Raw genomic sequence first — 14,767 nt, forward strand, 5'->3', positions numbered from 1 at the left:
CAAGAGAGACTTTCGATAGATCGAACTACGATCTGCAGAATTTTAAAGAAGACCCAATAGCCTGCGAAACGTTTAAGGTTTGAGTCCAACACTACTAGGTATAAAAGCAAAACCCTAATTCACATTTTTGAAGTCTTTTGAGTTACTCCTGTGAGGTTTGTGAGATTCTGTAACCTTCTAACTCAACAAGCACCTAACGGAGATCAAATCCATATTGCTAGTTTTGGTGGAGTAAAGTTGCTACATCAAATCAACCACAGTTGATGATCTAAATCTTTGAGTGGAGTTCTCAAAGTCAACAAACAGGAGTGTTTGTGTTTAAAAAATTCATAATAGAAGAGTCCATAGATTTGGATGAGCTGCATGTGCTCACATGAGTAAATACTACATTAGATAGTAATAGATTTAGGATTTAGTCTATTGTAAGAACTTTTATTCTATTAGTGAATTGTTATCTTGTGGATTGTTTAGGTTAAATTCTCCCCAGGTTTTTTACCTTGAAACAAGTTATTTCATTGGTTTTCCTGGATCATTACATCCTATGTCATTTAATTTCAGCTGTGTTGATTGCATGTGATGCATGTTTAATCTAGACTTGCATAATTAAGCTGAGTCATGACTTGGATAATTTATTCAGTTAAAAAATCTATGTTTTAATAGGGGTCTAAAATTTAAAAAACTCTTTATTGTCCTTCTTTAGCTTTCTTTCTTTATTATTATTCATTTTATTATAACTGATAGTCGGAGTTGGTAGGATTTGAACCTTGGACATCTTCGTCAAAACACAAGAAGATATCAATTGAGCTACAATGCTTTTGGACTCATAATTCCTTCCCTATATAATAGGGTTTCAATTTTTTATTTTATTTTACTTTTTGATTAAGTTGCATATTCGGTCCTTGAACTTTCACATGTCTTTCAAAATTATTCTTATATATACTTTAAAACTTTTCACTTAGTAATGAGGGTAAGAATCTTGATACATTATAGAATATAAAGAAAATTTTGAAAGAAAGATCAATGTATAAAAGAACTACATAAAATTAAAGAATTTTGAATTTTGTCACATAAGCTTTGGGGGTACTCACAATTTTACACGATAATATTCTAACATTTATTTTTATTATTGAATTTGAATTTTACACCCTAAAGTTTGGGGTGTTCGAATTTTACTCCCTGAAGTTTGGGGTGTTTGAATTTTACACATTGATGTTTCAGAACTTGGATTTTTACCCTTTAAAGTTTAGAGTTGTTTGGATTTTACACCCTCAAATTCTAAAACTTTAGGATTTAAAATCCAAACAACCTAAAACTTTAAGGAGTAAAATCCAAACACTCCTAAAATATAAGAGGTAAAATCCAAATTCTTAAACATCAGGGTGTAAAATCCAAACATCACTAAACTTCAGAAGGTAAAATTCAAATTTTGAAATTTTAGGATATAAAATCCAATCAGCCCCCAACTTTAGGGGTGTAATTTTCAATTTATCATAATTTCATTTACAAACCCAATCTAATAAATATATATCAATTATTATCATAATTTTTTATTTAATACTTTCATATAAAAAGATAGTCTTCATAAATACTCTATCAATTATTACTGTAATTATAAATTTAATTCATAATTGTATATTTAATACTTTCATATATAAATAAAGTCTTCATAAATACCTAGTCATTTTTGATAAGTTAATAATACCCATTAATAATTAAAATTATAAATTTAATTCATAATTGTATATTTAATACTTTCACATATAAATAAAGTCTTCATAAATACCTAGTCATTTTTGATAAGTTAATAATACCCATTAATAATTACAATTATAAATTTAATAATTCTATATAAAAACATTAATAATTACTGTGGGGACAATTTTTGCCTAGACCAAGTGTTGCACTTGTAGTCATTTTTGACTTGGAGAGTCCCACATTGGAAGGAAAGCCTTCCTCTTCATGCAGGAAAGCCTTCCTCTTCATGCCATATAAGGATGACCAATGATGATAGAGTACCACTAGTTTGGTTAACTCTATCATCATTCTTTAATTGTAGGTAACCAAACTAGTGATACCTTTTCTCATTGATTCATGCCTTATAAGGTAGAAGGAGGGAAGTCATCTTTCCAATGTGGGACAAAAAGAATTCAAGGCAGGGCAAGGCAAGGCAATTAAGCCAAAAAGTCAAAGCTAAAGCCAAATCCAAGAATTCTTGAGTACCTACAATTACCATAATCATACTTCATATACAAACACAATAAAAATAAATGTCGATTAAGAACTATAATAATTATCAACTTTGATATTTATATACAAATTAAAAGAGAATGAAATCAGGTTTTTTTAAGATAAAATAATATTTATTGAACTGGCCAACTAATTGTCAGTCTCAATAATTGAAGAAAGTCTATCAAAAGTCCATATCAAATCCATAATGTCTATGTGTTTTTCATTTTTTACCGTAGGGTTTTTATTTATTTATTTATTTGATGAAAACTTTTTACCACTGGGTGATAGCTCTATAAAAGGCCTACAAAGTACAAACTCACCACATATGTAGTCAACCAAAAATTGAAGTTTGTCGAAACCAAAGGTTTAGCTCTCCTCATAAGGGTTTCAATCTTTTATTTTTCTTTTTGGTTAATTTGTATATTTGGTTCTTAAACTTTAATATATGTTTCAAGATTATTCTTATACTTTGAAAATTTTCACTTGGTAATGACGGTAAGAAATGTTTTTTTGATACATTTTAAAATGTAAAGAAGATTTTGAGATAAAGATAAAAGATTGAGATTAAACATTATGTTTTAGGAAAAATCTAATACTAACATTAGGTATATGTATTTATACTCGAAGAAACACACGGAAGAGCATGTTTAATTAAATATCCTCTTAATTTTAATTTTTTTTTTTTTAAGTTCATCTTTTTCTTTTAATACAAGTTTATTTTATTTTTCTTTGTGCAGGTTTTTTGTAACTACATATATGTCGTTGTTCCAGATGATTTCAATGTTAATTTCCTTTATCATTATTGCTTTAGCAACAAAGCAGAACGTGGTTAATGGAATTTCAAAAAATAGTTACAGTGACATATGTAATGAGACCCCACAACCTAACGATTGCAACAAATGTTTTTTCTTTAATCCTGGAAGTGCTACTGCAGATGTAATGGGACTCGCAAAGATAATGATCGATGCCTGTGCTTCAACACAAGCTCAAAACTTGAAACAAATGTTTGACAACTTAAATGCTACAAGCCCAAATCAGAGTGCTAGAGCAACATATGGATATTGTGCTAGTATGTACCAAGATATACATCAAAAGTTAGCCAATGCATCTTCGGACTTGGGATCGAAAAATTACCAAGAGGCTAGAAGTGATGTGCAAGCAGCCTTAGTGTTTCACTTTCAGTGTTTTAAGCTGTTAAAGAATATAACATACCCAGATGATCTTGGGACTTATTTAAGGAACTTTTGGGCTTATGCTTTAGATTCCCAAAGTATTATCGATCAAATTCTTAAATAGTTAAATTGTGTGGTTTTCCTTCTATGAGATTATATATGAGTAAAGGAAGCAATGTTAAAGGGATGTAAAATCTGTCATTTTGGCCATCTATCTTATTAATAAAAGTTTTGTTCTATAGAAGATGGTCCAATTGATCCAAAGTTGTATTTGTCTTTATCTTGGATACAAGTTCATCCACAGTTAAATATATAGTTCGTAATTTAATTTTCAATTTTAGATGACTAATATCGGCAATATACTATCATGTAAGATTAGTTTACAAAAGCTAAAGTCTAGAACTGTTAGGGGAAATGAATCATCATTGATAATCTAACACATTTTCAGCATTTTTTTTCATACATTCTATGGTTTCAATTGGTCTAGTACTTTAGAGGCTTTATTAAAGATTTGAAAAGAAAAATGCTAAATCGTGATTTAGCAATAATGAAAAGATAGACCAATTGAAAAATTATGTATAACAAGGTGGAGTGATCCACTCCAAGAAGGCGACCAAACTTGCGTAAATATAGAATAATAAATCTCTCTCTGGAAAGTTTACATTGTTCATAACCTTTACCTTCACTAAACATTTTAAAAACATAGTAACTTACATCTGCCATCCAAACATCTACAGCCGGGTCTTCTCCAATTCGCATGAGATTCCATTAATCACTAAGTTCCTTTGCAGCCTGCAAAACGTATCATCCATCGGTCCACAACAGTGCTTTTTTCAATATTATAGGTGCCAAACCTGAACAAAAAGCCAAATATAAGGATAGTGAATTTTAGGCATAATGTGCATTTAATCACATATTAGAAATTTATAACAAATGTAAAGATGCAAACTTTGTAAGTGAATAGTAAACAAAACTCAGTGTCAGAACCAAGAAGAAAGCACTGTAATCCGAAACTCAATGCAAATGTAAAGATGCAAACTTTGTAAGCAATTTATAACAAAGATGCAAACTCTAGCTTTGCTACCTTTTTGGAAATTATGCAATGTACCCAAACCAAGTTCTTATCACCGATATTAATCTCTTTGGTTTTCACGTTTGACTACAAAATCAAGAAAAAACTTAATTAGCACAGTAACTCACTTGACCCGATACATAGAAGTGGTTTTAATGAGAATGAGCTCACATACATTTAGCCATATGATGCAAAATTCAACTTCAATTTCAGATTCTAGACACATGGCACAAAATTAGAGTTCTAATTTGGAATTCAATTTCACACTCTCTCTGCTTCACCTATTATTTTATATATAGATGAAAATGCTAAACAACTAAGTGTAACTTTAGCATTGTCCATCAATAAAATACTAGGATGAAATACAAAGGTGCTAAAGTGGGTAGACATGACAAATGCAATAATCAAACATATTAATAAATTATTAGTGTTATGAAACAAGCCAATACAAACAGAAACACCGGAAACCCTGAGACTTCAGCTAGTCCATTACAACAAGGTCATCTGAACTAAAAATTAAAAGATTATCTCCATTTGAAAACAGTGTTACATCATCCCAACCCAATTCTAAACAAAGATATGAGTCTTCGGACTAAACTACAGCATCAGATTGGTGCTAATCTTACACAACATCTTGTTTTAAAAACAAACCAACCACAAACCCCAGCTACTAGCAAGCTTTTAAGCAGAAGTCATGAATGATGTAATGTGGTACACTCCAGTTAGAACAAATAACTCTGTATAGGTTAGGATAGAGTTGCAGCAACTTCCTTTGAACATCATCCAAAACTTGACATCCTTTCTCATCTCTTCACTTTGATTTCCTCTGTTTTGACCTCTCCATGAATTCTTGAGTTTCTCTGAGACCATATGTGAATCATGTCATAGACAGTAGCACACCAAACTGCTCTGCATAAGAAACTCTTGAGGCTCTTTCCTTTGATACTCGGCTACCCACATGAGTGTCTATTGGGCCCAAGCACCTATCTATCATATACGTGATAACATCTACTAACACACATCTGCCCAAGTATCCTATGTACTTTCTGAGAAGTGTACTCAACTGAAAATTCATCCGACAATGTCACAAAACCGAACCCCCTATGACACATTTTTCTTTCATCCTGAAGCAAAATGCAACATGATATTAGTTATACCAATAACATATGGGCAAAACCCAAAAAGGATCTGATGAATACTAAAATATAACACAGAACATGCAATTAGAGTACAAATGAGTTTCAATGATGTGCAAATAGCAAGTTAGCAACATGAAAAAAGCATGCAATCAATTACAATTAGTACCAAGAAAAGTCTCTGAGCAATCAATAATTTTCAATTCTCATCCCAGGATGAATTTGGCAGAACATCTTATCTGTTTTCCAATTGGTGTTACCTCTAAGTGTTCATCATGTGTTCATTTTCCCTCTTGTAGTCATATCTCAACATCTTGATTTCAGCCATTACTAGTGTTGTGCAATATTGAATTTATGCTTATATAGATAAGGTGGTAAAAGTATCCTCTGCAAGCAAGCCCATTATAAAACCTTAAACAAACACAAGCTGGTTTAACAACACATCTTTTCACATACTTCATAGCCATGGTTGAAGAATTTAGAAAAAAGTTGTTAAGAAATACGGTGCAATAATATTTTCATCAGCTAACCATCCACACATTCTCAATTAATCTAGACAAAAATCAGCTACGTTTACCTTGGGAAGATACACATCCAAAAGATAGCCAAACTGATTGAAATGCAACTGCATATTATCAACAGTAGCTTCAATTGGAATACATCCAATAAAAAGCGCCTCTTTGCCCACTTAGTAGCTGAACTTGCCAAAGGCTTAACAGCACAGTCATCAGCAGAAGCAGAAACAACCAGCACTTCTGCACAGTCATCAGCAAGTCCTCTTTACGTCCAGAAAAAAATAGTCAATTCACAGGCATCTGACCAGTTACATGAACATGATTAGCAGGAGAGGCAGAGTCAACCGCAATATGCACACCCCACGCCCCCAAAATAAAAATAAAAATAGAAAGAATTGACAGCTTGAAAGCCAATATATTAATATAACATTGTACATATTTTATATGTACGAGGACATCCACAATGACTGTAAGCAGAACTATTTGATGTCCTATAAAATGGAGAACCAAACCAAAACTTAAGGAATAATAAGGGGTCATTTAAATCATGAGGATACATTTTCCAGTGCAGGTTGAGATGCAGAGAACGGTATAAATCATGCACATGAGATTTACCAACAAAATTCCAAAATAGGACATTGTCCCATAAAAATGTCTGTGAACACTAGCGCTGGCCCAATATCACACAGATCATATACACAAGCAGTATGCTTCTCTCATTTGTTACTTCCTATGACACTTAAAATGATGTAAGTGTTGGCAATCACATATTCTAATTTAAATTTCTTTTCTGTCAGTGCCAATCTAATTCAACTATAACTTACAAACAACAATGGTCTCGAACATCTTAAGCAGTCTATTACGATGTTTATCCAAAAGAATAAAAAATATATACATTTTGGCAATGTTAATCTATCAATTATTGAAGTGTGAATACCCATTTTGTGGTAAAATTTCCAGTGTTTATAAAATTCTTGAACTTCACATCTTCAATAATCAACTTGTTGGACTATGTGGAGCCTGTTTTGTGTTCAATCTAGTTTGTGATCCAACCCGAATTGGAAGCATTATGGTTTTAAATGGGATTTTTTGGTGAGGCCATGGAGCATAGGTCTGGGCCAACAAGAGCATTTTTGGCTTGTTTTGGACCCATTGTTTGGGTATATATTTGTTGCTTCAGAATTAGGGGTGCCTGCATCATTGAACTATAGCCACCTCTGTATTTTTCTCCTTGACATAGTGAAAATTGCAGCAACTTCATGGATGTAAGTATATAGCCAAACCACGTAAATCTTTGTGTGTGTGGTTTTTTTTTTTTTCTCTATTTTTGCATCTCATAGGTTTTGGGAATTAGGTTAAATTCTCAACACAACATCCGCATCCTAGCAATAATTTATTGGTAGAGTAGATATCATGTAGAAAAGTATTCAACTAACAGATCAAGCAAGAAAGTATTCAACTATGGAAATTTTGATTTACATGAAAATTAAGAAGGAAGATTTTTTTTTAATAAATGAGGTAGAGCTAATATGAGTGAAAGGTATTAATGGAAAAGTCATTACTCACCAAATCACAAAGAGAATAAGAAATAAATGAGATATTTTATTTAAATTTATGATAGAAGGAAGAGCACAATAGCACTGAAGGCAACTGTGCAAGTAGTGGAGAGGTTATTCTAAAACTTTTTTTCCCATATCTTTAAGAATGGCATCAGTGGGTTGTCTTAGTCTCTCAAGGTGAAATTCCTCATTAGAGCTTCTTGTGCTACTGGGTCATGCCTCATAAATCAAAATTATAGTTTTGCATTTTTCTTTTGCTATTATCAATCATCAATTGACGAATGAGACCCCAATTAACAAATAAAGAGGCCACACAATCCTTTATTGCTTGCTAAAACACTTCATATCAGTGATATCACCTTGCTGTTAAAAGAGTAAGCCCAAGCTTCTGCACTTTCAAGGTTGGTTAATTTCTAGGAATTGAATCCTCGGTTCTAGGAATTGATGCTTTTGTATTTTCTGGTAGTCTAGCCCTATTTTGATATTGTTTATATATTTCAAGGGGTCATGACTTCATAGTATAATCAAGGTTCTATTGATAAAATGCCAAACTACCTTCCAAGGTGAACTTGAAGCACCTAGATTCAGAAAGCCCCTTTTTAAAATCTAGAATCACAATGAGAAATTGCATACATAAGCACTAAAACACAATGACCCTACCGCTTCTCACGGCCTACACACCTAAAACCTTAGTCAAACTAAAGAGCACATCACTTCATTATTGTGCAATGTACCATCCATATAAATTACAAATATTGTCTCAAACTTAAATACAAGCCAAAATGGAACATCAAATTACAAAACCAACATGATAGACAGTAGCTCACCTGCTGAACCAGAGCCTACCATAGGGGCAAGGATGATACATATGCATATGCTCGTCCCCAAATAATCAATAATATTCACCTCCAAAGCTTTCTGGCATAGCTCCAACTGGTACCTTCAGAAAACATATATACAAAACAACATAACTCACAATTAGCTCCTATTTTCTTGGAAAAAAATTCATTTTATTTAAAGGAAAGAAATTGTCAGCAAAGCCAAACACAACTGGCTTGCTTGAGCTGTGCTTATGTGTTCTGAAAAGTTTCTATGAAAACTATTGGATAAAGAAAAAACAATTATATGTTCTGAAGGGAAAACGAAAAAATTAAGAACTCAAGAAATAAGTCTGGAACCACTATTTCAGCCCATATAATTCAAAAGCTTTTTACCATTTCTACATAAATTTACCTCAAGTTTCCTTGTAGCCAAACAGAAATAGCACCAAACCCAGTTCCACTCCGTCATCATCAGCATCAACCCCAGAGACGCTCAAAGACGGTAAAAATGTCTGTACCAGCTGGCATTTGAGTGGAAAAGAAAATAAATTTTACTAAATAAATAAAATTCTGTTTATAGTAAAACAATAAGGACTATTCTGATCAGCAACTACACAATTAATGATAGAAATCGCTAATATTCAAGGAGAGCTTACCTTGCTATCCACTTCAGATGTGGTGGTTTGGCATCTGGGCTTCCCTTAATTTTAGAATCTTTCTCTGAATCGTCTAAATCATTATCCTCATATGGAGTGATTATGCAACTACTAGACCCAACCTTAGATTGTTTGAGATCTTCAATGTCTTGCTCAAATACCAAATGGGCTCCGCATTTCATAATCTCCAATTGGTTGGATGCATAAGCATCCACTTTATCAAGTGGATGCATATCAATTAAGGTTCTAAATTCAACCTCAATTTGGTTGAGTGCATAAGCATCTGCTTGATTCAATACGTCTTTCCAGGGGCCTTCGAACTTTATAGAGGGAAAATATAGCAGATAAATCTGAGACGATTCAATCTTATCAATTTCCGCGGATAATGAAATGGCCCATCTAATAAGATAAGGTTTGTTGATTTTAATTCGACATGAAAGCCACTCTTCTCCGTGAAGTTGGTAAAGTGGACAATATCGGCGGGGTATAAAAACAGTGCACACAGCAATTCCCATAAATTTGTTAGATAATAATAAATGTGAAGGCACTTCCAGATTTACCGAAATCCCCACATTTCGATGCCTAAACCAATTCGGAATTTCACTTCCAGGAATTGCGAGATATGAAAAAGACAGAAAGCATATCTGAAACAAACAAATCATGATTTTTAGAACTTCACATGCAAGAGAGAGAGAGAGAGAGAGAGAGAGAGAGAGAGAGAGAGAGAGAGAGAGAGAGAGAGGGAGAGATACCTCTTCAATCATATAATGACTTAGCGTTAGCTGAGAGCATTCCTAAAACAAACAAATCATGATGTTTAGAACTTCACATGCAAGAGAGAGAGAGAGAGAGAGAGAGAGAGAGAGAGAGAGAGAAGAGAAGAGAGAGAGAGAGGAGAGAGAGAGAGAGAGAGAGAGAGGGAGAGATACCTCTTCAATCATATAATGACTTAGCTTTAGCTGAGAGCATTCCTGAAACAAACAAATCATGATGTTTAGAACTTCACATGCAAGAGAGAGAGAGAGAGAGAGAGGGAGAGATACCTCTTCAATCATATAATGACTTAGCTTTAGCTGAGAGCATTCCTGAAACAAACAAATCATGATGTTTAGAACTTCACATGCAAGAGAGAGAGAGAGAGAGAGAGAGAGAGAGAGAGAGAGGGAGAGATACCTCTTCAATCATATAATGACTTAGCTTTAGCTGAGAGCATTCCTGAAACAAACAAATCATGATGTTTAGAACTTCACATGCAAGAGAGAGAGAGAGAGAACCTGAATGACATAACAACTTATAGAGCATCCGTGAAACAAACAAATCATGATTTTTAGAACTTCACATCCGAGAGAGAGAGAGAGAGAGACCTTAATGATATAACGTCTCAGCATTGTTGAAAATAGTTCATTGTAGCCTTCATTCTTAATCAATTTGTCGCAATACTGAAGATGTAGATTCGGATCAAAATCATGTTCTGGTCTTAATGAAAATGTTTCTAGTGAGGTACACCCTCTTGCATCGATAAACTCAATATTTAATGGAAGCTTGGGGCACATTCGAAGTTGAGTGCAACCATCCAAACAAAGACTTTCCAGATTAGATAGTTGAATGATACTTTCAGGAAGGCAAACAAAATTATTTCCCCTTAGATTTAAATACTCTAAAGATGACAAGCACCCAAAAGCATTAGGAATTGTCTGAAGATTGCAATAGCTTAGATCCAAATTGGTTAAAGAACATAAGCCTTGTAACATGCCCATGAGATCTGGACTACTTCTTGGCTGCATTAAAGGAAAACTAAGAAGCATATTAGATGATTTCGACAATAGCCCCACACATTCACGAAGAGATAGCACCCTAAGATTTTTTAAGTGAACAATAGACGAAGGTAGCCTTGTTATAGCAGTTCCACTCACATCTAGCTCCTCCAGACCTTTGATATTCCCCAAATTCTCTGGTAGTTCTTTAAGATTTGAACAACCAGATAAAATGAGAATCTTCAAAGATATTAAACAGCAGTAGGCATCCGAAAGGCTAAAAAGATTTTTGCAATTTCTTAGATCCAATTCAATAAGGCCAGTTAAATACTCCACAGAGAATGTTAGTTCATTTATAGCAGTCTCACTCAAACAAAGTTTTGACAAACATGACATATTTCCTACAATTTTTGGAAACTTCTTCAATCTTGAACAACCACCAAGATCGAAAATTTCAAGTGCTTCCAAGCTGACCTTGTGAGGAAGGTTTTTGAGACATTTGCAACCATTCAGATCCAATCGAATTAGTTGTTTGAGATCTCCAAGAGATGAGTGAATCTTATATAGTCTTGTACAATGTTGAAGAATCAATTGCTTAAGCTTTGGGGCTCCACTAAGGTCCGGGATCTTAATCAAGTTTTGAGAGCCACTTAGGTCTATGAGTTTTAACTCAACTAAATTCTGTTATAAACCAATAAATAATTAGATAAAGACAGGGCTTAATGAAAAGGAATAAAATGAACATTTGCATAACTAAAATCTTACCATATTTCCTTTCCATAGTTGTTTGATCCCACTACAATGCATTCTCAACTCAACAAGTTTGTTTGGTTGGAAATTGGTTGGTATGCATTTTAAATGATATCCATGCCATTCAAGAACACACAACTCATTAGATAGATAACTAAGGCCTTGTGGAAGTTGCACCACACCTCCAAGAATATCTTCTGGAAGTTGCATAGGACCATTTATGAAGTTTTGTAGAAGTTCCTTACTAGCAATTTTAAGCAATCTCAAAAACTTCATCTTTGAGAAAGCTTTAGCACTTAATTGTTCCTTTTTTTGAATAGGTATATTTAGCATTATGCCTTCAACTACCTCTGTTCCCTAATAACCAAAAACAATGAAATTAGATAATTAGTAAAATCTTTAAAAAATCAATAATAAGATATGTAATTATTTAAGTTCAAGTTTATATTAGTTAGCTTACAGTATTATTCTTTAATACATGAATGACATCCTCGTAAATCCACAACCTACTACGTCTACCAGGCTCTTTAGGAGATTCACGAAGAACGATTTCTTGACCCATATCTTGTAGCAAATCATGCATCCACAAATCTCTTCCGTTATCAATGGTTATGAGAGATTTGTCCATAAGAACACCAATATTGTAGTCTGGATAATAGCCAAAACTTTCCAGTATATCTCTTATGCTATCTTTGTTCTCTCCTTTGAAAAAACATGCAATATCTAAAAACAATCATTTCTGTGAATTTGTTAGCCCATCAAAACTTATTTCAAGTATATCCAAAATGTTTTTATTAGGTTCTTTTTTTAGTTTATCAAGGGCACTTTTCCATTCATTTGTTCTTTTAGCAAACAATGACGAACCTAAAACTTTAAGAGCTAAAGGAAGGCCTTTAGCATAATTCACAAAGTCATTAGACAAATTCACATAATCTTCTTCAGGATAAGGTTTATGGAAAGCTCTCCAACTAAAAAGTTGCAAAGCATCATCATTACTCAAACCCTTAGCTGTATATATATCATTCACACCACATCTTATCAATAAATGACTATCTCTACTTGTTACAATGATTCTACTTCCTGGACCAAACCAATCATGCTTTCCTGCTAATGCTCCAAACTGTTCTTCTTTATCCACATCATCAAGAACAATAAAAACCCTTTTATTACATAGTGTATTCCGTATAATATTGATTCCCTCAAAAACATTCCATATATTTATTTCACTTTTCTTGAGGATCTTAGAAAGAAGTTGTTTTTGTAAAGAAACTAGACCTTGATTTTTGGTTTCTTCTCTAACATTAGCAATAAAGCTACTAGCTTCAAAGTTACCAGAAATTCTTTTATAAATTTCTTGTGCAAGAGTTGTTTTGCCTATTCCACCCATCCCGTAGATCCCAACAAAGCAAACACTACCCAACCCTCTGCCTAAATATGAATCCAACATTTCCTCCACGCAGGAGTCCATTCCAACAAGTTCCTCAGAAACGCTTGAGAATTTACTATACAACTCACTAAATATCCGTCCAATGATTTCTTGGATAACTATTGATTCATGCCTGCCAAAAAAAAAAAAAAAAAAGGCAAAACAATAATTTTGATGAGGTAGAGCTAGCCACATGTAGAGACAAAACATTCAACATAAGCATAGTCTTCGCTTCGTTCAGCCACATTGAGAGTGCCTAATTATATTTAGTCCTCTGTTGTACATTTCTAGGATTGCTATTTTCATGCACCCTTTTTTTCATAAAAAATTAAAAATTAAACAATTGAAGTATTAACTATATATATAATTCTACTTTTCGCTAAACACTTGCTTTGGAAATTTTTACATGCTTATCGAGACAATTTTGCAGGAAACACAAATTATAAATTGGAGGCAGGAATTCGAATAAAAAACTACAAGTAGGCCAGTAGTTTATAAAAAAGAAAAGCTAAGGAATCCGCGAGTCACTAGTAGAATGAGGATTACCAAGTTCGAGCCTTTTTGCTCATATTGGGTAATATAGGGTCTACCATGCCAAACTATGCAAAGGTTCATCCAAAGTCCAATTTGAGATTATAATTCCCTAAGTTTACAAGGGACAAAGAAATTCATTGCTAGATGTATTATAGGGCAATTTTAGAGCTATTAGGGGACAAATTTGTTGTAAGGCCCAAGTCTGTGTAATTATGTACTTGCATGACAGGAATCTAGTCCTACTAGGATTACAATAGAGTTGGACTAAATTTTTCTATAAGAACTTTAGTACTCTCTCATCATGTGGCCATGTAAAAAAAAAAAAACGTAAGTAATGGTAAATAAATTCAGGAAAAAAAAAATTGACCATAAATAACATTATTCCAAAGAATTTCTTACTTATTCTTTAAATCCCATCCAGCAAGATTGGCAATCTTTGTTAGAGCAGCTTTCCACGTTTGTACAATTTCTATATTATCTTTGAAACTCTCTTCATGTTTAGCAATGGCTTTTGCAAAAATCCCTTTATGATTCCTCACATCACTAGGATCCACATAGTGAAAAATAGGTAGAACTACCAACCCCGTCTTTTCTATGCACTCAACAATTTTTGTTAGTTCAATCAAGCACCACCTTGAAGAAGCATAGTCTCTTGATAGAATAACAACAGCAAATCTTGATTCTTCTATTGCTTTCAAGAGCTCTGGGGCAATAAGTGTTCCTTGCTTCAGTTTTTCATCGTCCCTAAAAGTTGATATTCCTTTCTGTATCAAACCAGCATATAGATGGTCTGTAAATTTTGTGCGAGTGTCCTCCCCTCTAAAACTGAGAAAAACATTGTATTTCCGTCCCTTGGAAGAGGAAGAAGAAGAAGAAGAAGCTGCTGATGGAATTAAAGCCATAAAGAAAATGGATGAGCTTAAACAGTGAGGTTAGAGGTTTAGGAAATGGCTGGTGCGAGTGAAAAAGCTCAAAGAAGCCGCTTTATTAATGCATATGAAAGGAATATACCTTTTCCTTATCAAAAAGAGGTAGGCCCCAGCCCCTCATGGAAGCATGCGTGCTGAGAAGATGGGTAAAGTCAACAATTCATTTTTAATGACCCATCAAATTCATTTTCTATTAGAGTCGGTGGCAATCAAA

General features: G+C 33.5%; 2 protein-coding genes across 2 annotated transcripts; both read right to left on the minus strand.

The window, feature by feature from the left end:
* Window positions 1-4,877: 4,877 nt before the first annotated feature.
* Window positions 4,878-12,419, minus strand: LOC115989450 (disease resistance-like protein DSC1). The gene is made up of 10 exons (XM_031113134.1): window positions 12,125-12,419; window positions 11,680-12,021; window positions 10,525-11,595; window positions 10,334-10,375; window positions 9,913-9,954; window positions 9,161-9,804; window positions 8,917-9,025; window positions 8,511-8,623; window positions 6,187-6,424; window positions 4,878-5,597 (listed from the first exon to the last, which is right to left on the minus strand). Exons 1-7 carry the CDS (start codon window positions 12,290-12,292, stop codon window positions 8,998-9,000), a joined length of 2,337 nt encoding a protein of 778 aa, XP_030968994.1. The 5' UTR covers window positions 12,293-12,419; the 3' UTR covers window positions 4,878-5,597; window positions 6,187-6,424; window positions 8,511-8,623; window positions 8,917-8,997.
* Window positions 12,398-14,567, minus strand: LOC115989889 (TMV resistance protein N-like). Its single transcript, XM_031113764.1, has 2 exons — window positions 14,024-14,567; window positions 12,398-13,223 (listed from the first exon to the last, which is right to left on the minus strand). The coding sequence occupies exons 1-2, from the start codon at window positions 14,524-14,526 to the stop codon at window positions 12,398-12,400; spliced, it is 1,329 nt and encodes a 442-aa protein (XP_030969624.1). The 5' UTR covers window positions 14,527-14,567.
* Between the last annotated feature and the right edge of the window lie 200 nt (window positions 14,568-14,767).

The sequence above is a fragment of the Quercus lobata genome, chromosome 5, assembly GCF_001633185.2.
Source record: "Quercus lobata isolate SW786 chromosome 5, ValleyOak3.0 Primary Assembly, whole genome shotgun sequence".
Classification (NCBI taxonomy): domain Eukaryota; kingdom Viridiplantae; phylum Streptophyta; class Magnoliopsida; order Fagales; family Fagaceae; genus Quercus; species Quercus lobata.

What these genes read in the sequence shown, in the direction of transcription:
- LOC115989450 (XM_031113134.1), bottom strand. Translation starts at nt 12,292, where the DNA reads ATGGACAAATCTCTCATAACCATTGATAACGGAAGAGATTTGTGGATG. An exon ending in AACTATGGAAAGGAAATATG is followed by an intron (nt 11,596 to 11,679) that starts GTAAGATTTTAG and finishes GGTTTATAACAG; the next exon opens with AATTTAGTTGAGTTAAAACT. An exon ending in GTCATTATATGATTGAAGAG is followed by an intron (nt 9,805 to 9,912) that starts GTATCTCTCCCT and finishes TGTTTGTTTCAG; the next exon opens with ATATGCTTTCTGTCTTTTTC.
- LOC115989889 (XM_031113764.1), bottom strand. Translation starts at nt 14,526, where the DNA reads ATGGCTTTAATTCCATCAGCAGCTTCTTCTTCTTCTTCTTCCTCTTCC. An exon ending in GGATGGGATTTAAAGAATAA is followed by an intron (nt 13,224 to 14,023) that starts GTAAGAAATTCT and finishes TTTTTTTGGCAG; the next exon opens with GCATGAATCAATAGTTATCC.